Source organism: Crotalus tigris, unplaced genomic scaffold (assembly GCF_016545835.1).
Source record: "Crotalus tigris isolate CLP2741 ecotype Arizona unplaced genomic scaffold, ASM1654583v1 scf7180000017536.10889498, whole genome shotgun sequence".
NCBI lineage: Eukaryota > Metazoa > Chordata > Lepidosauria > Squamata > Viperidae > Crotalus > Crotalus tigris.
Window position 1 is genome coordinate 5,915,730 of NW_024096460.1, and position 27,884 is coordinate 5,943,613.

General features: G+C 36.0%; 1 protein-coding gene and 1 long non-coding RNA gene across 2 annotated transcripts in view; one reads left to right on the forward strand and one right to left on the reverse strand.

The window, feature by feature from the left end:
- Nucleotides 1-12: 12 nt before the first annotated feature.
- Nucleotides 13-27,866, forward strand: ABRAXAS2 (abraxas 2, BRISC complex subunit). The gene is made up of 9 exons (XM_039342228.1): nucleotides 13-163; nucleotides 7,104-7,194; nucleotides 8,726-8,762; nucleotides 11,347-11,413; nucleotides 18,150-18,340; nucleotides 19,866-19,985; nucleotides 20,523-20,607; nucleotides 21,907-22,021; nucleotides 25,761-27,866. The coding sequence occupies exons 1-9, from the start codon at nucleotides 92-94 to the stop codon at nucleotides 26,225-26,227; spliced, it is 1,245 nt and encodes a 414-aa protein (XP_039198162.1). The 5' UTR covers nucleotides 13-91; the 3' UTR covers nucleotides 26,228-27,866.
- Nucleotides 11,420-27,884, reverse strand: part of LOC120307553 — a 60,068-nt gene continuing 43,603 nt past the window's right edge. Inside the window, exon 3 of the long non-coding RNA XR_005556580.1 lies at nucleotides 11,420-14,877. This is a non-coding gene — a long non-coding RNA (uncharacterized LOC120307553). The remainder of the gene's footprint in view (nucleotides 14,878-27,884) is intronic.

Sequence of the window (27,884 nt, forward strand, 5' to 3'; positions counted from 1 at the left end):
GCCGGAAATCGAGACGCGAGGTGAGCCGGGGAGGTTGCGGGTGTGTGGTGGCTTGTGGGATCGTCGTCGTCGGAGGTGGTGGGGCTCCGTCATGGCGGCTTCCATTTCAGGCTATACGTTCAGTTCTGTCTGTTACTACAGCGCCAATAGCAGCGCCGATCACGTAAGTTATTTTGGCCTGCCGGTGATTTTAATCCTCCTCGAGATGGGAAGGGAAGGATTCCCTGCCCCGTTCTGGAACGGAGGGAAAGTGCGAGAAAAGGGGCGATCTGCAAGAAGGAAATCAGTGTGACAAAAAGAGACCGAAAGGAGGAGGAGGAATGCACGGCGACCGCTGAGGAACCGAGGTGGTAGTGGGACGGAAGAAGGGAAGGACCCGCGGAAGTAGGGGCCGTCGAAAGGGAAAGTGGTTGGAGGGGTGTCTGAAAAGAAGCAAGTATTTGGGGGTGGGGTCGCGGGAAAAGCAGAGCATAGGTTACCAATGAAGACCCAGCGCTATTGGGGATGGAGCACCTGTGGAGCTGTCGTGTGAAAGGGGGGGAACCGTTAGTTGGGAGGCAGGCTATATAAGCAGGTTTGTGAAATCTAGACTGGGCAGTCTAGGAATTGCTATCTCAGTAAAATTATATTGAGGAAGTAGTTTTTGCAGCTGTAATATCACTTCAGCTTTGGGGGAAAAAATGCCCAGGTTCATTAGAGAGAGTAGAAACTTTAGAAACGACAGTTGCGTTGTACATCTTGAGTAACTGTGCTTGTGTGATTAGATGTTCCTATGTGTGTTGGTATGGATGTGCATTTTAAAAGCTTAAAGGGTGGATCTGCTATGGTCAGATGGTGTATGTACTCTTTATGGTTGGGTCCAACTAGGTCCATTTTCAGGATAGTTACTATCTGTTGAATTCAAAGCATTCTAGATCAGCATACTCAGTCCATACTAGATTGTTTCAGACAATGTTTGCAGGGTTGTTGTTGTTTCAAATATCTTGATACTTTTCATTTTTAAGTGATTCTATTTCTGTTCCTATTTGGAATCAAAGTTTGTTATTAGAGTGAGGGTTGTGAAAGAAAACTTGGAGAAATGAGGAAACAGATCAGTAGATTTTGATGTTAATATGATTGCATTTCTTTTAATACCCTGGTGAAAGATAATCAGGATTTTGTATATTTTCACACATATTCAATGTCTTTTCCAAAAGGCAACTAGACTTTTTTGAGTTTTTTTTTTTCTTTGAAAACATTTTGCTTCTCATCCAAGAAGATTCTTCAGGAAATTTAAAGGGGGGGGGGAGACAAAAATCAATATGTTTGGCTGCTAGGATGTTTGGCTTGCCTTAATTAAGTTAATTCAGCATATTTAAGATAGCACATAACCTTTTTGAGAATATTTTTTTAAGGAAGAGATGACAGCAATACTGTTGCTTGAGGGATTACCACAAATTAATCAAAATCTGTAGAATAATGTTAATGGTAGCTTTGTATTGTTTCTAAAGGCAATCTTTTTATGTACCATTTATATTATTTATTTCCACCTAAACCCAGTGGGAATCTAGATACTACAATATAAAACAAAAATTACCATAATAATACAAGGCATTAGATTAATAAGGTGTTGATGACTATACAACTAATTTACAAAGATGTTTTGCAAATGCAGCTTTTTACCAATTTCTAGAAAGCCAGGAAAGTGAGGACCACGCCAAAAGTATGTTTGTATTTCTACCTTTGATATTATAAAATCAGTTTGTTCCTCTATATAACACCTTATAGATAACAATAACATATCATTTCTAATTATTTAAATTTAAAATAATCCAGGAAAATGAAGTAGTAGTCAGGCCTATTCTGATTAAATATTTGAAATAGTTCACAAATAGCAACATTCAGATTAGCAGTATTAGCTACAATAGGCCTCAGCCCTGATCCTCCAGTAGGGTTGTAAGGAAATAGTTTCATTGTTCATTAGCCCTCCTAGCTAATAAAGGGGCCAGTGAAGAGAATAGAAGTTAGATCAGAGCTGTAGCTTTCAAGTGAAGGGGACATGCCAAAGGTCTTTAAAAAGGTACCGGTTCCCCCACTACTCAAGAAGCTAGGTAGATCTAATGAAATTTGACAACTACAGATAGTTCTTGATTTACAACCATTCATTTAGTGACAGTTTGAAGTTACAACGGCAGTGGAAAAAATGATTTAGGACCAATTTTTCACACTTAGAATCGTTACAGCATCCCCATGGTTACCTGATCAAAATTCAGATGCTTGACAACTGGCTCCTATTTATGATGGTTGCCATGTCCTGTGATTACCTTTTTGCAACTGTCTGTCAAGTAAATTCAGTGTGGAAGCCAGATTCAATTAACAACCATATTACTAACTTAATGACTGCTATGATTCACTTAATTATGGCAGAAAAGGTCGTAAAATGGTCAAATCCACTTAATGATTGTCTCATTTAACAACCAAAATTTTGGGCTCAATTGCGATTATAAGCTGAGGACTATCTCTACTGCTCTATTCCCTTTCATGAGGTAGAAGCCCACGAAACAGTGTTTGGCATCTTTGTCCTCCTAGATTTCTTGGCACCTTTCAATACTGTCAGTCACAATATCCTTCCAGATCATGACTGGAAATTGGAGGCACAGTATTACGATCATTCTATTCCTAACTGACCAGATAGTTGTAGGGAATCGCTGTAGGGAGAGGGTCAGACTCACAGGCCTTTTGATATGCAATGCCTCAGAGTTCATTTCTTTCCCAGTCCTATTTCATGTTTAACATGAAACCACTGGGAACATCACCTATCAATTCAGACTGAGGTATCAATGTGCAGAAAATCTCCAGATGTGCCTATTTCTACCTTGGGCCCATCGAACAATTTTGAGTCTTGATGGGGCTGTCTTTCCCCAGAAAAAGCAGGGTCATAATTTGGAGATTCTTTCTAGATTCAAAGTTCTTGCTTGAAAAATAAGTAGAGACTGTGTCTAGGAGGTTCATTGCTTTTAGTATACAGGTGGCAACCTTAACTGATAGTCACTCATGTCTGTGGTCATGTTGATTCATTTAGGTCTTTATTTGTGTCTGCTCTTGAAGACCCACCTGGAAACTTTAATTACTATAGTCCAGGATACAATGGCATGTATGCTGATCCCCTATAGATTGCCAGGTTCAGTTCAAATCTTAGTCATTCAGTTTTTATTTATGTGCCATCAAGTGAGTGTCAGCTTTTAGCAACTATGTAGAGGAGGTTGTTTTTTTTGCCCAGGTTATTCTGTCTCTATTCTGGTCCTTCAGACAATGGCTTTATTATTGTCTTTAAAGTGATCACCTGCCTCCAGCATCATCCTATATTGCTATTGCCAAACAAATGTCTGCTTGCTTTAGCTGAATCTATATGGTTCTGGTTCTGGCTATTTTAGGGACTCCTTTTCCCCATGTTTGTCCAAACAAGAGGCATGCAATGGAATGGAATGATCTGGGAGGGAGGGGATGTTGTCAAGGGGACAATCAGATAAAAGGTGGAGGAGCCCACCACTGAGTAACAGGCAGAGAGAAAGGATCCACCCTAAGTTACCAGGTGGTGAAAAAAATGGCGAGAAAGTTATACTTCCAGACTTGCAAACTTCTGTTAATGTATCCTTATAATAAAGCAGAATTAGTTCATCATGATTTTCCTGTTTGGTCTACTTGGGAAACTGACAGAGTGCCTGCTCTTGAGTTCTCATTTATCAGAGAGTTTGGGAGTTGGGAGAGCAACACCAGGTGCTCTTTTTAAAAGCTTTCTTCCTTGGAAATATGTTGTCCGCTGAGCCAAAGATAGCTCCCACCCTCATGGCCGCCTGGAAGCAGGTGAACGCATGGGTTTCCTTCAGGGATTAATTATAAGCATCATCATCACATTCAGTAAAGTTAAAAATACTTTTAGCATTGTTTTAAATGGAAACTTAACTGGATTGCTTATTTTAATTAGTATATAAGTTTTTATACGGTGAGTTCTGTAAACTGCTTAGAGTCTTTAGGATTTCACATGGTAGATAAATTCCATAATTGGTTGCTTGCCACCCTTGCTCATGAGATGGGTGGCTCTATAAATTAGATATATAAGTTTTATGTGTCATGATTTATGCCCAAAAAAGGAGTGTGAGTGTGTGTATGTTTGTATAAACAATTTATAATCTGGAAAAAGGAACAACATACAAGTATTGTCAAATCTCCCAGAATAAAAGAGGCAGGATATGGGCATTATGAATATCCCTATAGATAGTACAGTAAAATAACATGTGCTGAATGTCTTCATCAACAGTTCCACATGCAAACATGTTTGTCAAATGGAATTTTAGAATATCTTCCCTTTAGTGTTGCTAAAGGCAAAATAGTATGCCTTGCCCAGAATAAAGTTTTTCTTCATTTGGGGAATGTCACTAAAGAGAGATACTTGGCTTGTGTGAACATGAATACCCCTGGATTGTTTTGTAAGCCACTCAGAGTCACCTTATAGGGGAGGTAGGCAGAACAAAAACTTTAATAAATAAAATTCAGATTACTATGGAAGTTTAATTACTGGAAAGATAAAGGTTTAAACCATGCTCACATTAACTGTATTGCAGAAACAGAATTGTTGTAATCATGCAAATAATTGCATTTATCTACTTGTATCAGATGTCATGACACTACATAGTTATATCACTGTAATGCTATTATGGATTTTTACAGATTTCTTACATTTTATGAGAGTCCACCATGCTTTCCTAAACTGTTGTTTTTGAAGGAGTGCTCTACAACACATTCCAATGAAATATTTTAAATTTTAGACCCTCATCTGTTTCAAATATCTGGAATATATAGGATGAAACCTTCTTACATTGTTAATGAAGAGAATTCTGTTTAGAGAAAAGTCATGAGAGAAGAATGATAATTCTGCTTGAAGCTAAAGTACACACTGATGAATGATGTTTTCTGTATTCCATTTGACAAAAATATTAGTTGACAACAGAAAGAAATTATGTTTATCCTCTGGAGAGTTGCAAATTATAATTTAGCTGTATTGCTTGGAAGCCTCACCTGCCAAATTTGTATTGTGGTACTGCTAGAAGAATACAGTTTTACTCTTGGTTTACTAGGAAGGTAAGGTTTGTTAATGCAGATAATTTTAGATAAGCAAAATATAATGAATGATGGTTTAGAATTAGATAGGTCAAATTAGCCATTAAAACAGCTAATGTGAAAACTTACTGTCATATGCAGATTCTGGCCAAATATATTTTCAAACTTATATCTGTGTGTTGCTGTTCCATATGCTTTTCTGTAAGAATTAGGGTCTTCTGCTTGGTCACATGAATGGTTTTGATTTTTTATTTAAAACAGTGTGTTGTTGTAAAGCTTGTGTATTTACATTCATGAAGCTGTTGACTGTAGACTTTGACAATGACATGCCTACCTCAACAGTGTTCTTGACGTGGCTTGATGTTGTCAAAGAATTCTGCAGCTTTCCACTTTAGTTGTCTTCTGTGGTCTACCAGGGCTTTTGGTGTTGCCGAGCCTGCCAGGTTCTTAATTCTTTTTAAAAATGTTCCAGACTGTTCTTTTAGCCACTCCCAATGTTTTTGCTATTTGTATAGTGGATTTAATTTGGTTTTTTTTTTTCAGCCTAATGATGTACTCTTTCACTTTCATAGACACTTCTTTAGACTTCATGATGAATTTTTCGGTGAACAGCTACCAAATGCAAATGTAACACTCAGAACCAGCTCCACAGCTTTATTTTTATTGATTTGTCATGGATTAACGAGGGAACAGGCCACACCTGGCCTTAAAACTGCTTGTCAGCCATTTGTCCCATTTATAAGCTACCAAAAAGGGGGCTGAGTGTATTAAACCGTGTGTAATTCTTCAATAGTTAATGTCATTTTTGCAAATCCCTTAAAGCTGAAGGTCATTGCTTCTCTCCCATCTTGTGTGTTTCATTTCAAATTCAATTCATTTTAAAAGTGATGTATAGAGGCCAAATGCCAAAAACCTATTATTGTCCCAATATATATGAATCTGTATGAGAACTATTTGAGATTATTTTTGTATAAAACAATAGAGAACAAATCTGAAAAGAAGTTAATATTTAAGGATGTCTTCTAAGATGCCTTCAGTTGCTGGTATGCTTCATACTTTTAAACAACATTGTTTGCCATTGTTTTCATAAGTTTAATAATTAATAGATTTATTTTGTTAAAGTTTTGCATTTCTTAAAAAAATATGAGAAATGAACTTGAATTTTAATGGTTTTTCCACTTTTCTGAAAAAGATTTGACCAAACTCAATAAATAAGCATTGCCATCTTAGATGGTAATAAGTTACCAGTATTATAACTCCTATAGTATAGTAGGATTTCATATATTAAAGTAATATATTTATCAGTAAATCTTATCACGAAAAAAATGGCCTTGCTATATCAGTTTGGGAGTGCAATGCTAGCTTTATTTGTTCAGAAGTAAACCAGCAGCAAGTAATTTATAGAAGTTTGCATTTACACCCTTGTATGTGTTAGCTTCACCATGATCTTGCCTGTATTCATTGTGTGGTTTGTCTTTTAACTTATGGTTACATAAGAAGAGAAATACCTCTAACTTTCAAACTTGCTTTTATCTCTATGTAGATTTTTTTCTTTATTTTAAGTGCAATTGGGGTCATTAAATTATGCATGGATGTTTAGCTCCACAAACAACTAATAGTACAAATTTTATATCTTTAAAAATGAATAAAATCTATGTGCCAAACTTCTTTTATATTTAAACTCTGTTGGAAACTATTGGGATTCTATTGGAGGTTATAGCCAGCGTTATATAATGGGGTTTCACGCACCATTAATTTTTCAGAATGTGAGGTTTAGAGAATCATCTCATACTTGGATAGACTGAATTATGTCCACCCCAAGGGGAATGGACCTCGGACTGCCAATTTATGCCTTTTAACTTTTATATTAATTCCTATTGCTGAGAGAAACAAAGGTAAATGCCATTTTTAATTGTGTGAAGCTATGAAAAGTGCATCATAAGGGAAAACAAATAAATTCAGCTTTTATTTTTCTACCTTCAATCAAAATATTTTTCTTTTTACAGGAAGGATTTTTATTAGGAGAGGTAAGACAAGAGGAGACATTCAGTATTAGTGACTCTCAGATTAGCAACACAGAATTTCTTCAAGTAATTGGTAAGTGTTATTAAATTTCTCTCTAACAATACAATGTAATATTGTATCTATTTAGATTATATTGCATGTTTGCTTGCTTATTTGTTCAATTTGTATATCTGCTCATCTTGCATAAGTGACTTTAGGTGGCTTGCACAATTAAAAATTTGATTATGGATACTCTGATTACAGAATCAAGTTAATGTGAGTCCAGAAAGTATTTCGGCAGGAGGCAAGCAGTGTTATTTGATTTATCTTGCTTAGTATAGTTTATATGTTCTCTGATTTTAACATATGCAGAGTCATGAATATGACTGTGTATACTCAAGTACAGACAATTATTCCAGGTTAACAGATTCATGGTGCATTGAACATTAAATTTGAAAGTGATTATCTTGACTTTTTCTGCAAAAGTGGAGGGAGACAGAGGAATGTCAGTGCCTCTCTTATCCACCTTTGTTTAAAATTGAGTCGGAATTGTTTGTATTTTGTAAAGGTTTTTGCCATATTTTCGGAGACACAGATTTAAGAGATGTCATGTTGTTATAAAGAGATTTTCAGAAAGGCCATGTTTGATGGAAGGTTTAGAGCAATGGTTCTCAACCTGTGGGTCGGGACCCCATTTGGGGTCGAACGACCATTTCACGGGGGTCGCCAAACAAGGCTGTCTGCCATTTTTTCCCCTTTTCTTTGGCCATGCCCCTGGCACATGGTGATGTATAAGAGGTTGGGGGTCACGACAACATGGGGAACTGTATTATGGGGTCACGGCATTAGAAAGGTTGAGAACCACTGGTTTAGAGTTATAAAATGCTGGCTTAGCTCTCCTGATGGAGGAAAGAACAGCTTCTCAGCAACTGTGGTTCTTCTGTCTCTACCTACCCCTGTTCTGTTTTAAATTTACTGGTTATTATTGGCAGGTTTAGTAGTTCACATAATCCTAGCAGTTGTGCTTTCAACTTCAGGAGGTGGTCTTTTGCAGAGATGGTTCTCCTCCATATCTGCCCTAAGTGGGACATTCTGACAGATAATTTGAAAATATGAATCAGTTCCTAAAGCAAATAAATTGCATTGAAGATTTGGCAACAAATCTACTTTACTTGATTATCTTTAGATAATCATGTTCTATTTTTCAGTGTTTCTCAACCTTGACAATTTTAAGGCATGTGGACTTCAACTCCTAGAATTCCACAGCCAGCAATGCTGGCTGTGGAATTCTGGGAGTTGAAGTCCACATGCCTTAAAATTGTCAAGGTTGAGAAACACTGTTCTATTTCCATAGCGATCCACTCATTGTGGGCATGTAATATCAATGAAGTCTTTACTTAATACATTCATTCTGAGAAGTGATTAAGTTTGCCAAACTTGCAGAGTTATGTTCCTCAGGAATTATTAATAAATGTGGACTGATATGTCCTGTGAAAAATGAAGTATTTGCTGATTGTGTGAACCTGGAACTATCTATGTGGGCTAGGAACATAATGTTTTAAATTATCTTTAGAGCATGTCTATCTCCTTAGAGTAATACAATTGTGTTGTTTTCTTTTTCCAGAAATCCATAATCATGAGCCTTGTTCCAAACTGTTTAGGTAGGTTACTTTTATCACATACTTTTTTTCCCCTTTACCAGTTGTTGTTGGCTAAATCCAACATTAAGAATCAGTGTAGCATAGCAGGTCAAGCATCTGAATGGAGCTCAGGAGACCTACGGTAGGTGCTCATTCAACTATAGTATTCAGTAGATAATTTTGGACCAGTAATTAATTCTCAATTTCTCAGAGTTCCTATTGTGGGAGTAAAATGATTTGTTTTGAGTCTTTATCATAGGTGTGATATAAATGAACTATCAATACAATTCCATATGTTATTAAAGATCAGGAGCTACCAATTAATTTATTTTATTTATTAATTTTTTATGCTGCCCATCTCCCCTGTAATATACTAAGTAGGGCTAAATCTTCTGAAGTTACCTGGATTCTCGTAAGCTTTTTATACCCAAGAAATTGGATAATATGAATTTAATCAGCTTTCATATGATATGTGCCCTTCCTGGCTCCTTCATATAGCTAGGCAGGCATGAGTTATTGGATCAGACAAATTGTGAACAGTTCTCTGAAGGATGAAGTCATATTGCCCATCTAAAGCAGTGGTTCTCAGCCTGTGGGTTGGGACCCCATTTGGGGTCGAACGACCATTTCACGGGGGTTGCCAAACAATGCAGTCCGCCATTTTCCCCCCTTTTCCTTAGCTGTGCTACTTCCTTTTATTCTATTGGCTTTTGAAAGCCAATAGAATAGACTCTCTTGAATAGAGTCTAATTCTATTGGCTTTCAAAAGCCAATAGGAATTGTCCAGGCTGTCTCTGCCCTGCTGAGCCCGCCAAAAGTCCCATTCTGCAAACGGTGCTGCACCAGTTGAGTAGTCCTCGACTTACGACCGGTTGGGGGTCGCGGCATTAAAAAGGTTGAGAACCACTGATCTAAAAGGAGGCAGTTATGATCCCTTACTTGAAGTAGCCCTGGATCCAGCAATTTTTGATAACTTCTTCCTGTTTCCAATCTTCTGTTTGGCTATTGAGAAAGATTATTGAGAAAGTGGTGGCAGCTCAGCTTTAGATAGTCCCAGCAAAATCTCGATCCTTGCCATCAGAATTCAGACTCATGATAGAGATTGAAATGATATTGGTTCTCTGGTGGATGACTTTCATCAGGACCTGGGTAAAGGACACCTCTCTTGGTTCTGTTAACCCTTTTTGTGCCCTTCAGTACCATTGATCATGGTACCTTACTGGACTGCTTGTAAGGATTGGTAGTTGCCCTTGACTTTAAAGGGCAACTTTAAAGCCCCTACACTTTGAAACTCTTCGTCCAGAAAGATTCTTAAAGCCCCTTCTTCATGATACTTAGAAGATATTTCTGTTACAGTGCCTGCCCTTTGGAACACCATGCCAAAAGATGTATTCAGCCCCCAACCCAGCTTCAAAGTTCTCTGAAAACCAGGCTGTTTCTCCATCTGTGTGTTTGATTATCTTAATGGTTATTTTCCTTCCACTGTTTTAAGATTATTATTATTTTTAAAAAAAACAACAACCTGTATTGTATGATGTTTTATTGTATGCCATTCAATGTTGTAGTGTTGGGCGGTGTTTTAAGTTTTAAATGTAAATATAAATAAATAACTAAGACCTTTGAAGTTTTATTTTGAAAGACATTCAATCCAAAATGCTGTTAATTGTAATTTGGAGTGAGATTGGTTTGTTTATTTATTTTGGGGGGTTGTTTTTATAATTTTTCTTGTGCTGTATCCTGCCCATAAGAATGGGGTATAAAAACTGAAAAATAATTATTTAATTAATAAAAAGATACAACCTAAAATATAATATGAATTCAGGGAATGTATAATTGTGATGTTTCATCTGTTCTTTTATTCAATATTACACTGCATTAATAAAAAAATCATCTCTAAATTCATCTACTTTAAAAAGCTTATTTAAAAAACCTTCAGAAATACCCAATGAATTATTTTCTGAGACCTTATTTATACTGTGAAGTATATAAAAATAGAAGAATAACACATTGTCTGGTTGGGACATTTTCAATTAATTAAACAGGTGTTGTGTAAAGTAAATAATCCTTCATTTCTCTGAATAGAGGCCATAATCATAATATTATTAATATGATGCTTTGCATATTAAGTGTATATATGTTGCAAGCTGAAATAGCGAAAAATTGTTAAAAACATGCTCTATTAAACTGGGATTTTTTCCTAGAAATATACCTACTTACATTTCTCTGATTCAGGAAACAATTTGTATCAGGTGAATAGAAGTTATTGGAGGCAGGAATCTTTTCCAGTGCTCCACATGTATCAAGAGTTGCTTGATCTGATAAGTTCATTTTTCTTTTTGATCAGAGCATTTCTTTCACACATTATTTGTTTACTATATGTATTGCTGTGAAATTCTGCCAAATGTTCTGAGTAAGAGCATGTTTTAAATGAGGGCATGTCTTCCCCAACCTTTTAAGTATTGCATAAACCTCTGTACAGCTTGGAACATAGAAGAATTAGTGAGGAATAGTTTTTTCCACATCTGTATGTTATGCTTCACAACACTTTGCTATGATTAAATGTATAATCTAAACTTCTGTTTTCTTTTTCTTTTCTTTTTTTAAGTTTTTATGATTATGCAGGCAAAGTCAATGAAGAGAATTTGGACAGGATTCTTAAAAATCGAAGAAAAGTAAGCTTACATGTCTTCAGGTCCATTTGTAGTCATATTTATTGTTCTGTAGCTCTTAGAAGGAGTGACTTTAAGTTGAACATTTCCAAAATATTCCAGTAGAGGTAGTCCTTAACTTACAACTGGTCACTTAGGAACAATTTGAAGTTATGACAGATCCTCCCAAAGGTACTTATGACCCAAATTTGACATTCTGATGGTGGCCTTACCCCTTCTTAATCATGTGACTGCACTTGGGACGCTAAACAATTTGGTCACATTTATGGTGTCTTTTGGTGTCCCACAGTCGCACAACTATATTTTACACGGTTTTGCAAAAAAATGGATATTTATTTCCAGTTTTCAGCAAAACTGACCCATAATGAAGCATTGATTCACTTAATGACTATAGCATTTGCTTAATGACCACCAAAAAGGCTATTAAATCAGGTCAGTCATGTGGGTGACCTGCTTTTTGACCATCATAAATGACAGCTGTGTTGGGTGGGGTCCATTAGAGTCATAACTGAAAGATTACCAGTATACTCTTAAAAAAAAACTATAGGATGATACATACATAGTTAAATGTAGATAAAAATGCCCCCCAAATGGGAGGATAATGTGATATAAGCAAACTAAGCATCACACTAAAGACCTAATTATATCTTTGGAATTCATTCCAGCCAATTTTATTTACTTTTCATAAAATCAATCCCCATGATCTCTGGTTTTCCCACATCTCTATTAGGATGGGCATAGTTTGGGTCCCTTCCTTGAAGTAATGTCTTCCGGCAGGACCTAAGAGGCCTGCCATTTTCACTGTAATATCTGCCTCTGAAATGAAACACATATATGCATATGCCATAGACTCTGTTAGGGAAATGGGCAGTTTCTAAATTTAATAAATAAAATATATAGTTGGCTCCAACTCTTCTGAAAGGTTTTTATAACATCCTTCCCTTGGGGTCAAATTTTTGGAAGGCTATAAAGTCAACTGGGTTTCCCAAGTGCCTATTGATTTTTACTGCTGCTTTTAACTATATTGATTCATTATTGTTTGCTTGTTGTGGATTACAGTATATTCCGGCGTATAAGACGACCCCCATTTTCAGCGCCGAGTTGCATGGCTAGAAAGTCATCTTATACACCGGAAATTACCGTTATTTCTGGTGTATAAGACGACTCGCCATATAAGACGACCCCCGACTTCGGCGCTGATTTTAACGCTTGCGGAAGTCATCTTATACGCCGGAAAGTACAGTATATGCTGCCAAGCATCTCAATTGTTTGAGTTAGGTGACCATCTAAATCTGATAAATGAATAAAATCATTGTAGCGTTACAAAAATTGAAAAGAGCCATTTCAGTTGTTGAGTCCAACTATAGGGAGCTATGATGGCGATGATCTTGCAGTAACCATCCAGAAGCCATTAAGACAATAACAGGCAGACTTGCAAGATTCTGTTACTGGCCTAATTCAATAAAATGTAAGTCTAGTCTTTCTATGGAATTAATTTCCTGATCTAGTCTACCTTATGATGCCAACCCCCAGCTCTGAAAGAATTAAAGCTTCAGTGAGCTCTGGCTGTTTAAGTTGTTACTTGAATATGTACAGTAGAGGGAAAGCTACCACCTGTCTTCATAATAGGTTTTACTGTTAAACAACATCCAGGACATTTTTTTCTAATACTTAATTGGGATCTGCTTTCCCGTAACCTAAATCCATTACTCTCTATCCCCACAGGTGGGCTTCTTTGTTAAATCCTTTCAATCATTTGAAGAATGCTGCCATCTCCCTTTCATTCAACTATTCTTAAGGCAAAATATACCCAATTTCTCTTCACATAACTTAATTTTTAGTTTCCAGGATCATTCTTGCCTTTCTCTGAATCTGCTCCAGTTTCTCTGAATTCTTCCTAAAGTTGTGCATCCGAAATAGTACATAAGATGGTGATTTACGGAAGCAGAATAATATAGAACTATTACTTCCAGTGAACGGATGCTATACTTCTTGATACAGCCTAAATAGCATTTATCTTTTTTAGCAACCGCATTATATTGCTAGTGAAGCACTTTGTATTTAGAGTTATAAAATGTAATCCATTACTTTCGTCACATTTCTCTATTTTATCAGGATCATTTCTAATTTTATTTCTTTTGGTTAAGGTAGTAGCGATTCATTTTGTATCACCCGCAAATATAATTATTCCTTCCAGTTCTTCATCAAAATCATTAATAATAATATTAAGAGCAACCTAGGACTGATCCTTGGGCACTTAGTACGTATTCCCAATTTCTGAATACATTGAATATATGATTTTGATTTAATTATCTTGCAATCCAGCCCACACTTAACTATGTAGTATTTAGTCAGATTTTGACGTCAAGATGTACTATGTATTAAGCATGATAAGGCAAGATTTGTTCACAATAAATCCACATACATTTCTAATACATCTCATCATTTTTAATTTGCTTACAGGCTGATCTTTTTATTGCCTTCTATGGAATTCTTTTAAGTATTAGATTTGACTGGCCTGTAACTTGCTGATTTTCTGTTTCTCATGTATTGAAAACAGAGATAAAGATATGGTGTACCGATTCTTGTGTGTGTTGGTTAGGCTTAACCCTAATACTAAGCCTTTTATTTTAAACTTTTATACAGAAGCCATTTTTTAAAATTACTTTAAACATCTGCCCTTAAACTTGATTCATTCTGAACTTCTGCTTTAACACCAGGTGTCTTTGGAGATTCTCAGTCATCCAAGTCATGGTTGTCCCAAAGTGCTTTCTCTTGATTTTTTTGCTTGAAAATGTTTCGCTTCTCACCAGTTCTTCAGATGAACAGAAGAAGCTTCTTGGATGAGAAAGCAAAATGTTTTCAAGGAAAAAAAACAAAGTCCAGTTGCCTGTTGGAAAAGCACCTTTGGGATTACTAACACCAGCTTTACAGTTCTGAGGTAGTTGCCTGTACTTTTTTGTATCTGATCCTGGCCTTTTTCCATTTATTGCATGTATCCTTTGTTTTGTTTTTTCAGTTGAGTCTTCTGCTGACCTTGTTCTTCCCCGCAGGCATTGTTTGCATTTGTGCTTTTAATATCTCTTCTTAAGAAGTCCAAACCATTTTTAGCCTCTCTTCCTATTAGCCTCTCCTGTTCCAGGCTCCCATTGACCGAACGTATTAACCTTATTTTTTAAAACTCAACATACATATTTGAATATACTCACTTTTATTTTAAAATCAAAAACTCCAGCATTATGCAACACTTTTCTATTGTCATATTGGTTAGTATCAAGTCAATGTTAGCTGATTCTTTTGTGATTTCCATTCACATGTAAAATAGGAAATAATCAGCAGGACAAATGGGGAATTTCCTGTAAGAATCATGTACTGTAGAGACACATGTTAACTCAAGTCTCCTTTCACTGTAGCTTCCTGCCGCTTTGAATAATGTGCAGTTTGATTTTTGAAGGTGTGATCCACATCTGTTTGGATGGAAGATGATTATTAGACATCAACAATAATATTGCATTTTTTGTTCCTTTCCTTATTATATTACAAATGCTTCCTACATTTGGGATTCTCAGAGCATGATAATATGTTGTACAATTTCTCCTCCTTTTCTGTGGCATCTATTGTTTCCTCAACTAATTAAATTGTATCCTTTAATTTTACCTTATTCTAGTCATGGGAGTCATTCTTCCAGATTGCCATTATACCTAATAAATCATATTTGTCTTTGATAGTAACTGCCCGTTTTGTTTGTTTCCCATACTCTGTACGTTAGCATATAAATAGTAAAAGTCATGAAATTTATGAACCATTGTTCTTTTGATTTTTATCTGAGAGGTTGAAGAGGTTCCATTTCAGAACATAATTATCTAAGCATAGGAACAAGTCAATTATTTTCAAAGTTTTTTTAAATTAAAACTCAATTACAAATGAACAGTCTATTTCAATCAAAAAGAATACTAGTAAAATTGCCTGCAGCATCAAATCAAATAAAAAGTTTTTACTGATTTCAACATACAATAGTTAATAACCTTCTTATTAATAACCCTGTACTCTGCTCTGGGAAGCGAGGGGGGGAGGGTTGAGGGTGGGTGGGTGGGTGAGTGGGTGGGTAATGATAATATAGTCATGGTAAATGCTTGGGCATTTCCCCTATGCTGTGTTCATGTGTGTGAGAGGGATGAGAGGGGAGGAAGGAGTAGGGAGGAAGTAGGATGGTTAGAGGAGAAGGGGAGGGGAAGAGAGTAGGAGGGGAGGAGAGAAAGAGGAGGGAAGTAGGGAAGGTTTAGAGAGAGTGGACGCGGCCTGGGGGGAGTGGGCAGGCGGTACCAATGGTTAATTGTATTTTGTATGAATAAATGGAAAATAAAAACTTTTTAATAATAATAATAAAAAACTTATACAATAGTGGTAGATAAACTAATAAAGACAAATATGTAATTTTGGATCATTTTCCTCAGTGAATAAGTGAACTTTTCCAACTCATTTCTTTAGTTCAGTTCTCTTTATCTAGTTTTAGGACTTGTGTGGAAAACAAATCACATTTTAGGTCAGACATGTCAAACTCGCGATGTCATGTGATGTTGCGCAACGTATCGGGGCTTTTTTGCCATTGCCGGCAATGGGGTGGGTGCGGCTCAGGTATGATGAAACCAGCCTGCGGGCTGGCAGTTTGACACCCCTGTTTTAGGTCATATTTATGCAGAATATATGTAAAGAGCACTGCAAACACATATAGCACAATTTCATCCCCCCCCTCCCCCCATGATAGTAGTGACATATTTGAAAATATATTTCTTTTCCCCATTTTTCCATTGCTGAAGAATGAGACAGCGATAGCTTATGAACAAATCACTTACTGATGTAGCTTACTCTAGATCAGTGGTTCTCAACCTGTGGGTCGGGACCCCATTTGGGGTCGAACGACCATTTCACGGGGGTCGCCAAACAACGCAGTCTGTCATTTTTTTCCCCCTTTTTCTTAGCTGTGCTACTCCCTTTTATTCTATTGGCTTTTGAAAGCCAATAGAATAGACTCTCTTGAATAGAGTCTAATTCTATTGGCTTTCAAAAGCGAATAGGAATTGTCCAGGCTGTCTCTGCCTTGCTGAGCCCACCAAAAGTCCCATTCTGCAAACGGTGCTGCACCAGTTGAGTAGTCCTCGACTTACGACCGGTTGAGTAGTCCTCAACTTACAACCGGTTGGGGGTCACGGCATTAAAAAGGTTGAGAACCACTGCTCTAGATGGTTATAATTAATAAGGCTACAGGAAGGAAGGAAGGAAGGAAGGAAGGAAGGAAGGAAGGAAGGAAGGAAGGATCCTGATGCTCAGTGCCAGCTTCCCATAAGGAAATTCAATGGGGAGGCTGACAGGAAGTCAGAAGTTGTCCCTGTTCTTGCTGATTTTTTGTCAAATCATGGTCATTCTCTTTCTCTGTCTAGGTAAGGAAATATCTCTAAAACGATGACCCAACAGATCATGAGTTGTCTAGTAACATTTATCGTTAAGGAAGCAAACACCTTTTGTGATTGGGAGCCTCAAAAGGGCTGCTGCCCTGGTCACATCTCAGTAGGCCCTGTCATATTCTAAAGTAGAGTTATGAGAACCTTTAAAGCAGTGTTTCTCAACCTTGACAATTTTAAGGCATGTGGACTTCAACTCCCAGAATTCCACAGCCAGCAATGCTGGCTGTGAAATTCTGGGAGTTGAAGGCCACATGCCTTAAAATTGTCAAGGTTGAGAAACACTGATCTAAAATCTTTATCTGGATGCTGTGGGATAATGTAATATCTGCGTGTGGCTCATGGTAGAGAGCTGTGAACTAGAAGCTCATGCTGGATCAGCAAATGGAAGATTTCACTAAGATTCCTTACCCATCTATGGCTCATGTGGCAATTCCAACCTTTTCTCTAGCAACAATTATCCAAGCCCTCAGCGTTTTGTTGGATCACTGTAGTTTGCTTACTATGAGGCTTTCCTCACGGATGATTTGGAAGGTAGAGCTTCTAAAAATAGTAGGTCCTTTCTGAACAGACAACACTGATCTAGCAAATGATATAGCAGTGGTTCTCAACCTGTGGGTCGGGACCCCATTTGGGGTCGAATGACCATTTCACGGGGGTCGCCAAACAACGCAGTCTGCCATTTTTTTCCCCTTTTCCTTAGCTGTGCTACTCCCTTTTATTCTATTGGCTTTTGAAAGCCAATAGAGTAGACTCTCTTGAATAGAGTCTAATTCTATTGGCTTTCAAAAGCCAATAGGAATTGTCCAGGCTGTCTCTGCCCTGCTGAGCCCGCCAAAAGTCCCATTCTGCAAATGGTGCTGCACTTGTTGAGTAGTCCTCGACTTACGACCAGTTGAGTAGTCCTCGACTTACGACCGGTTGGGGGTCGCGGCATTAAAAAGGTTGAGAACCACTGTGATATAGTAACATAGGGGCCTCACTGGTTGCATTTGGTTTACATGTCCAATTCAAACACTGTCCATGACTCAAATCCCTATTTCTGTCTGATCTCTATAGAATCTTCCCACCCACCCTTTACTTTCTGTGGAGTGGGTAGGCTTATAATCCCTCCTCCGTTGGGGTGGGTGCTCAGAAGCAAGCCTTCTTGGTAACAACCTCCTTACTCTGGAATAGGTTCCTCCACCTACTGTCCCAGTTTAGAATGACTCCTTAGAAAGGCCATGATATTACTGAACAGTTGTGTCTAAATAATGAAACATTACTCTTTTTTATTGCAGAATGTTATTGGATGGTATAGATTTAGAAGGAATACTCAGCAACAAATGTCATATAGAGAACACATCATCCATAAACAGCTGACACAAATACTTGGAGTACCTGACCTTGTCTTCCTTCTCTTCAGTTTCATCTCCACCGCAAATAATTCTACACATGCTTTAGAATATGTCCTTTTTAGACCAAATCGAAGGTAAATGATTTTTATTATATGGGGGATCTATATGAACTGTATTATTAATAAAATAATGACTCAATACAGGAAAAAGTGAATTAGACACCTATTTTAACCCTAGTATTGAGTTTTCAAAAAGCCTTTTTCATTTCTGCATACTTAGGTAAAATGCAAGTTGTTTTCTTTCACTCCTACTCATTTAGGCTTCAGAAAGTGGTTCCATTTTTCTTCCCTTACCAAAACCAAGCAAAATTAACCATTGATGCTTTAAAATATGTTAAATTTCACTCATTGAAATCAATACAATTTACCCTGGTTAGTTATTACCGTAAGTTTCTCTGGCTTCATACATATAACTGGATCTCACCATAATATGAGTGTAAGCATTAATAGGTTTTTAATTATAATTCTTATTTGCTTCAGTAAACAAACAGTTTTCAGAATTTGTGAAGCTATTGAGACCATACCAAGTTTTGCCTATGGCTGTACTAAAATTATTTAATTAGACAAAATATACAGAAGTTTGTTATCGTATGGAAGTTGTCATATTGTTCTAAAGTTAAATTGCAGAATCTAAGGTACTGTATGAAATACACATCTATAGAACTTAGTTTTCGGTAACAGTATCGGATAGAATTTTAATTTCAAACATTTTGGATTGTTTGTTTGTGTTGGCTAAGTGCTCTGTTTCCCGGTTGTATATTAGGTATTATTAGACTATTTCCTAGCAAATCTTCCTATATGTCTGTTTGATCATTTCTTTTCTGCATTCAGCACTTTAGTAATCAAATACATCTTTCTATGCTGTAGGCTTATTTCTTAATCCAACCCATAGATTGCTAAGATTCTAGCACAGGGGTCCTCAAACATGGCCACTTTAAGACTTGTGGACTTCAACTCCCAGAATTCCCCAGCCAGCCATGCTAGCTAGGGAATTCTGGGAGTTGAAGTTCACAAGTCTTAAAAGTGGCCACGTTTGAGAACCCCTGTTCTAGCATGTCATGAAAATAACTTCGGTTCTCTATAACGCTTTCTTGTAAATACGGTGACAACTTGCAAGATTAAATCAATAAAGTAATTAACTAAAACTTTAGCTGAAAAATTGAAAGAGAGAGCCATTTTAATCAATGGAATTGATTTACGAGTTTCTGTTCCTTGTTTTTAATTGAAATAGTTTGTTCTAGCCTATTACTCTAATTGAGAGAAAAGAAAGAAAATTCCTTTTTTTTTTTTTAACCAGGAGGTATAATTTAGATATTGGAAAAAAGCAACCCAAATTTCTGCATTCCTGTAGTATCGCAAAAAGCATGCATGTACAGTTAATGGAAGATTAATAGTTGTCAACTATCTAGGCAATTGTTAAATTGATAGTCACTCCAGATTCAATTTAAACATTGTAGCTAACTATAGATACAGTTAATAGTAGCCTTTTCTCCCTAAAATTAAAAAAAGTAAGTTTCTGTTAACATGAATTACTGCTGTGTTTAGAATCTCAGGAATTTCTGTGATGTTTATTAATTATCTGAACTTTTTTTTAATGTAGGTATAATCAAAGAGTGTCACTTACTATCCCTAACCTGGGCAACACAAGCCAGCAAGAATATAAGGTCTCTTCAGTGCCAAATACTTCTCAAAACTATACCAAAGTTATTAAAGAACATGGGTAAGCAATGTTTCAATACTTATTCATTGCCAATTTGGCATATTAAGAAATAAACATAGATTTAAATACACATGCACTTTTCTTGATTATCTGCTTTTCTTGATTATCTGCTTTTGTTATATCATTGTTAGTTTCTAGCAATATAGGAAAGTGTTGATTAAGGTTAGCATGCAGGCACATGCTAGGGTATCGTGCACATAGAATATATGTGCAGGTGTCTGCAACATATAGATTTTTATATCTTTTATAGTTGTATTTTTTTTCTCAGTACAGTAAATTAATGGGAATGAGGAAAAATGAAGTATGTACTTCTTTGATGTGTAACTTAGATTTCTCTAAGCTATATTTCTTCTACACTATCACTATCAAAGCAGGCAGAGACAAAAAAAAATTGGATTTTCAAACAGCCACAGCAGTTCATGCATTGGTATTCTATGCATGACTATATAAGAAATATAAATGGACTTTAAGGGTGACAGGGAATAAGTAAGATCTGATGATAATTTATTTCTAATACATTATGTTTCATATTTTTAGTACTGATTTTTTTGATAAAGATGGAGTGATGAAGGACATCAGGGCTATATATCAGGTTTATAATGCACTTCAGGAAAAAGTACAGGTAACTCCTTTTATTTTAAAATTTGGCAATCTTTACTGTGGCAGACTTTTTATGCTATTATACTAATACATAAAAAACTATTTTGTAAAGGCAGTCCTCGACTTACGACCACAATTGAGCCCAAAATTTCTGTTGCTAAGTGAAACATTTGTTAAGTGAGTTTTGCCCTATTTTACGACTTTTCTCGCCACAGTCATTACGTGAATCGCTTTAGTTAAGTTAGTAACCTGGTTGTTAAGTGAATTGACTTTGCTAGTCAGAAAGTCGCAAAAGGGGATCACATGTCCCCAGGACAATTTTGATCATGTGAGCATGGGGATGCTGCAATGGTCATAAGTGAAAAGCAGTCATAAGTCACTTTTTCAGTGCCGTTGTAACTTTGAACAGTCACTCAATGAACTGCTGTACCGTAAGTCGAGGACAACCTATATTTATAATATATTACAGCTAATATTTGCACATTATGCTTTAGGTGAGTTAAAGAACAGAAAACTATTGTTAGAATAGGTACCAGTATAAAGAAACTAAAGCTAAAACGACCCTTATTTTAAGATTAAAAGTACATTGCACAAAAGCTCAGTAAAGTCAAATGAAAATAATGTGTATTAGATCTCTTAGTGATAGTTCCATGGGCAGAATGCAGAATCTCTATAACTGCATTCAAGGGTAGGAATTTGTTTGGATTAGCTGGCAAGATTGGGCTCCTATGTATAATACCTAATAGCTCTTTCTGTTAAATATTTCATAAAGGATCTTAAAAGGATGCATCGTACAATTTTGACAAAAACAAATCAATCACATTTTCAGCGTGTACCACTCTTTATTTTGGTAGCTTTAAGTCCTGTTTCCAGCTCCTTTGTCTTTCCTTGAATTGGATTCCAATTATTTCAGTTATTATTACATCCATAAGTAGCCACCTAATTATGTGCTGAAAATATGGATGGCGGCATTATGAATGGAATGTTATCCAGCTATGCAGAAGGTGGTTGTCTCATTCACTATTGACTCATGGCCACTTTGTGCCATGAGATGCACTTTGGAAATAATTTGCAATAAGAGATAGCTGATGAAGTATAGCTTGCTTTAACAAGATGCCTTTGCAGAACCTCCAAGTCAATAGCCCTGAACTCTGTATTATGGTGCTTTTGATCATTAATCGTACAAAAGACATTTAACCAGAATTACTAGACAGATGGGTTGGTGCTAGACAGTTTGTGGAAATTGGTCTAGTTTCTTCTGCAGCAGGGGTGGGCAGAGGTGGGCAGGGTCAGTCGAATAACCTTGTTGTGTTTCTCCCAGGCAGTATGCATAGATGTAGAGAAAAGCGAGCGAACTGTTGAATCTTTCCAAGCGGAGGTGAACAAGCTAAAAAGGCAAATCTCACAAAGAAAAAATGAAAAAGAGCAGAAAATAAGTAAGACTCTCCTGTAATTTTTTTTAACTCTTTTAGAAAATTGATGTTGCAGTCAGCTGTGTTAAGCTTTATTATGCTCCTGTTATTTAAGGGAGGTAAAATAAGTGAGTTGCTGTTTCAGTTTATATCCCCCTGTTCTGCCAAAAGAATACTCATTTTAATGATAATACCATAAGCTACTTTAGGAAATAATTTTAAGTGATTGGTGTCCTTCCTAATGCAAATATTAGGCATGTTATACACTTCATGGAGAGGGATACTGATAGGCAGATAGAGAAAAATGTACATCTGAGCATGGTTTTTAATTCGATCTTCCTCTTTTACTATGGCTGGAGCTTTGATTTTTATAGGCTTTACCTATTATAACTGCCTTTAATTTTGAAATTATGAAAAGAGCAGATACTTCATTTGTGTAATGACTAAATTGAGTTTTATATGTAATTTCTACTAGAGAAGGAACACAGTAAGGTTCAGATGTAGCGCCAGTCCACTGCTAATATTTTAGTTGGTATAGCTATGCTAATTGAATAAACAGTGAAAAAATAGTGACAAGACCTAGGATTAAATTATACAAGTTTAACATATTCACTGAAAAGACCAAGAAGTGAAAGTTGGAGTATATAAATAATGGTTAAAGATTATAATCTTTTAACTGAAAGATTCATTCTGCTCTGTATAGTTATAAATAAATTGTCTCCTTAAAATATGTTAGCTTAGGATTGCAGTTCTTAAATTCTAGTTAATAACCATTTGGCAGTATACATAATACCATTTATAAATAGCTGGCTGGGAAGCCATTTTTTTCCATTTCGTTGGTAATTCCTCACCACTTTATCTTATAATGAGCAATCTATTAAATAAGTAAAATTAAGTCTGTTTTATATTATGGCACTATCTCTTTTGCTTTGCTCAAAACGTTAAATTTAGATGTATCTTCTATAATAGCCAAGTATTTAAATTGGATGGCATGTTCTAACAAACTAGGCAGGAAGTTAAAGGATAAAACAAGAAGGTGGATAAAGAAGAAACAGAATTAGACTAGGTATGGAATGAAGAAATTAATTGACTGTATATTAGAATAACAAATTGATAGAAAATAATGTATGTCAGTAACAGAAACAGAGAGAACTGCAGGCCTATAGAGCTCAGCATTTGGATTATGACATATTGCATAATATGTTTTCTGTTCACCTCAATACTGTTATCCAATTGTCTCCTGAAATATCATAAGCACACCATTGCCCGTAAATATTATTTTTAAGCAATATATTTCCTTATACTTACTGAATGTATACACAATGGACAATTAAATAAAGCCCCTGAGTTTCAGAAGAATAACATATTCCTTCTGCTAATGCTTGCATCAGACACAACTCAGTTATGGAAAGTAAATGTAACAGTCACAGGATTTTCCACATAAATGCAAGCTTTGGCATTTATGGGGAAAACAATCTGTTTCTAGATTTGCCTTTGATCTTTAGATAAAAAGGCCTTTGATTCCCTAAGAGGCCCCTTACCTGTGCTGGATCTCAATCCTATTAAAACAAACAGGTGAAAAAAATCAACAAACAAATAGGAAGCATTAAAGGAGGAAGAAGATGAGACCATCCACCCTGGTGTGGGGGTGATTTCTCAATTTTCTCCTCATTTATAATTGGTTTACTTAATGTCATGACAAGAACCCATCAATTTTGCTTATTTGTATACTGCCCAATATCACCTTTAAACATTGGAAAATATAAATCATTACATTGAGAGGGGAAATATAGAACCTGCATCTATCTGTTGCATTATTGTCATTAAAGTACAGATGGTAGTTGAAAGTTCAAAGTCATCAGAGAACTTGAATTTTATTCACTGAATTCATGCAAGCTATAATGCGGCAGCTTAGATGGCAGACGAGAAGAACAGCAAAGATGCCTGTGGCAATGTGTGTGTAGTGCTTCATACGCAGCTTGAAAACAAAAGGTTGACTAAATGGTAGGCAACGATAATCCTCTGCATTTTGCCATAAGGTGTGTTTCTTCATTAATAATGTACAAGAACTCTTAATACAGAGGATAGCATAATTATGGGATGATTTTTTTTTAAAAAAAGAGAGAAAACTATTTTACCATACTTCAGAGTAAGGAGCTATCAAAATGTAATTATGTCACAGAGATAATGTGAATGCCCACGTTGTAATACTATACTGCAGTCGTAAGTGATGCAGAGGGGAAAGAGTATTGTATTTCCCTAAGTAAAAAAAATCTGGATTGTCTCCAGATTACCCCACAAGCATGAATTCATTCAAGAGAGTCCTTCCTGAAGGAATTGGAAAGCAGACTATATTTTTCCATTTTCCTTTCTCTCTAAAAACTGTTGCAGAGGTTTGCGGAAACCTCTAGCAGGGTGAGGGGAGAAATACATGGTGAAAGCTACCTTCATTCAGTGCAGATTCTGAAAGATTCTTTTTTTAATGGAAGTGAAATCTGGATCCAGCTTGAAGTGTTTTTAGGATTCAAAAGCTGCAGTATCTCCACGTGAGAAGATGCCCAAAATTTATTTTGTAAAAAAAGTTAGTATAGAAAATTCTTAAATCCCTATGCATGCATGTATGAATGTTACACATATTGTAAGAAGGCAAAATTTAAGAAAGTCTTGGTAGTGTGTATATTGTATATTATTCCTTAAAAACAAACGTTTTTCTGTCGATATGGTTGAATGTTGAGATAAAAAGTACTTTGGTATGTGATTAGTTTGGTATCTGATTTATCTAATTTTTCCCTTCCTCCATCTCAAAGTATAGTGGTCTGAGAAACATAAGACTGGAGCACACTGCCTTTGCCAAGGAGATACCATTATAAACAGAATGCTTGCTTAGAAATTGTAGCTTTCCTTCCAAGAGTTAGAGATTTATGACATGTGGAAAGTTGCCAAAGTAGACGTATTTCTCCTAGTAATGTGAAGGAAGGATGCCAAGGTGCACATAGTGGTAATCTAATATTGTACCCACAAAAAAACCTGGAAAAAATGACATCAGGATGCAATTTGTGGTGACATTTGTATGACAACTGAATTGTGATCCAGCTACCTGTTAAGTTAAAAAAATAGAAAAGGTTGAATAGATTGTATATATTCATATGTTTTTTAGAATAGTGAATATAAAGAACAAAGAGATGTGAAGCCTCAGTTTAATGTTCTAGTGATTCAGGTCCCATTAGAAATTCTATTGTTTTTGGTAAGTCAGTGTACAGCAACTGTGTAAGCTGCAGCTTTGATTCTGTTAAGATACTTGAAATTAAATTCAGTTTATTCTTGCAGCAAGTCTATCCTCTGTGTGATAATTATGATAGATGGATAGACAGACAGACAGACACACACACGCACACACACATACACAGAGACACAGAGAGAGATCCTATATATTCTCTTCTGTTAAATGTACTTTTCTTTGTGCGGAAGTCTCTATGTATGTATCTATGTATTATGTATACTGACCCATTGTAAAAGTTGTGTTCCTGCCTATCCTTCGAGAATCCTAAGAGAATCTATACTTAAGCCAGACAACAAAATAAAGACAGGATATAAATGTTAATCATGCTAATAATAACAAAATAATGTATAAGATTTCTATTTCTATGATATTTGTTTATAAACTTTTCACTTAAATCCTTGGCTTACCAGTTGAGTATAACTTAAACTAATTGTCTTAATGTAACTGGTCGGTATTACAAACTTTACTTTTATACTTTTCTAGGATTACAACAGACTCTCTTAAATAGGCAAATGACAAATGACACCTTGGAGCCTATATTTATCCCACAAATAACACATCCTGGATTTGTTGTGGAAAGTCATCTTGAAGAATCGGATGCTTCTGATCCTCCTCCTCCTTATGCTGACTTCAGTGTGATCAATCATGACAATGCTGTACGTCCTGGGGTTCTAGAAAGCAGTGTTTTTATGCCTCGACCTCAAGCAGTGGGCTCCTCTAGTTATGCTTCCACAAATACAGGATTGAAGTATTCAGGCAGTGGAACATCCATGCAGCCTTGTTCCCACACCACCACCGATGAGAATGTTAATGAATCAGAAGACAGTGACTATGAGAATTCACTTGACCCTACAGAGTCTTCTGACAGTGAATACGCACAAACGAGAGATTCTCGATCCTTAGCACATGTGGATGGAGATTCTAGGAACACTCAAATCTCTCAGATTTAAATAGAGCTTAACATAGGACTATCTTTCCTAATTGTTACAGAAATATTTTGGAATTTAACTTTGAGGAAATGACCTACAAAAGAGGATTATTGTGCACAGCAGATAGAAAGAAAAAAAAAGACTTGAACTTAGATGGCTTACTCACTTTGATACAGTTTTACAAGTTTTGTAATGGAACCATGAAGATAATCAGCCTGTACTGATTGATGAGATTCAGGATGTACTGGTAAATAGCAAAGTGAAATTTGAAACAGTTGTAACTTTTGTTGCCATACCTTCCAAAAAAAAAAAAAAAAGGGATTTAGCAACTAAACATGGTCTCTAATGATTTTAAATCAAACCTTACCTCGTGTACTATCATGCCTTGAATTTTAGAGAGGTTGTTTCTAAGAACTTAAATCAGCAGGCTTTTTAATGATGAAGCCAAATAAATCATTGCCAGGAGAAAACAAACAAACCTTTAATTCCAAGAAGCCGGATTGGAACAAATGTGAATTATCCTCTCTGCATGCTCTTTCAGTAGAGATGAGGTTTGTTTCAATCTTTTTCTACAAGCCTAATGTAGATCACTTGACATTATGGTTGCCTTTTTATGTAGAAAAGCGATTACCAGTAAATCATCTGTGAATGTCCTAAACATACTACTTTGACGTTGGTGGATTTAATGTGACTTTGCCACACTATCCTTATTGTCTCAATTTTGTTCATAACACATGAAAGCACATAGTGGAAGTGGTCAGTTATGTCGGAGTTTTGTATTAGAAAATTATAAATGCTGAACATTTAATGAAGATAAAGCTCTTGCAACTTACTTGCAAAAATGCCCAGACTTGCGCTTAACTTGAAAATTTCCTCTTAAATTTAAATTGTATTTCTTATTGGGAAGGGGGGGGGGACTCGGCTTTTGGAAGCACGAAGCAGATTCTGCTCAAAATATATTTGGATGCACTTATTTCTTTACTATATGTTTGCAGAGTTGGTGGAGGTTTGGGGGCTTGGGGGTATTTTTTAACCCCCATGATAAAAAAAAAAACCGTGCAGTTTAAGCATCCAATTTGGCTTTTATTTCAATTACCAAATAGTGAACTGTTCACTATTGTTTTGATCATGCATAATTGCACTCATTAATATCCAATCTCCCCCCCCCTTTTTTTTTTTTTTTTAAAGATGTCAGACTGCCTCAGGCTAAAATCTCAATAGCTAAACAGTCTGAGATCTATTTATTATTAGTCTTCTATGTCTCTAATGAATAAAAAAAGCATTTAAATGATTTATCTCCTTGGATATTTGGAACTGTAAAACATTTCTATTCCACTACTTAATATATTCTTTGGCCTTAACATGCATTTTTTTCATTGCTGTAGTCTGTTCTAATTAACAAAAAAATATTTGGATTTTATTAACTTTGGATATACAAGCTACTATAGTGCAGTTTGTTCAATAAGTGCTGTTGCCATCTCATCAGTTCATTTGAGAAATTTTTAATCTTGCTCAGAAACTTTTAAATGTACATCTTTGACAAAGGTAAATGTGACAATAAAATCTTATTTAATCCTTTATCTTTTAATATTTGTCAGCAGGGTTCCATTATAGCAAAGTCATGTATTTGCAAATAAAAAATTATGTTATTTTGTTTTCACCTGAAACAAATTTTTTG

Coding starts and splice junctions, on each gene's coding strand:
- ABRAXAS2 (XM_039342228.1), top strand. CDS start 92: ATGGCGGCTTCCATTTCAGGCTATACGTTCAGTTCTGTCTGTTACTAC. Junction 18,341..19,865: donor CTTTTTAGACCAAATCGAAG/GTAAATGATTTT, acceptor TTTTTAATGTAG/GTATAATCAAAGAGTGTCAC. Junction 20,608..21,906: donor CACTTCAGGAAAAAGTACAG/GTAACTCCTTTT, acceptor TGTTTCTCCCAG/GCAGTATGCATAGATGTAGA.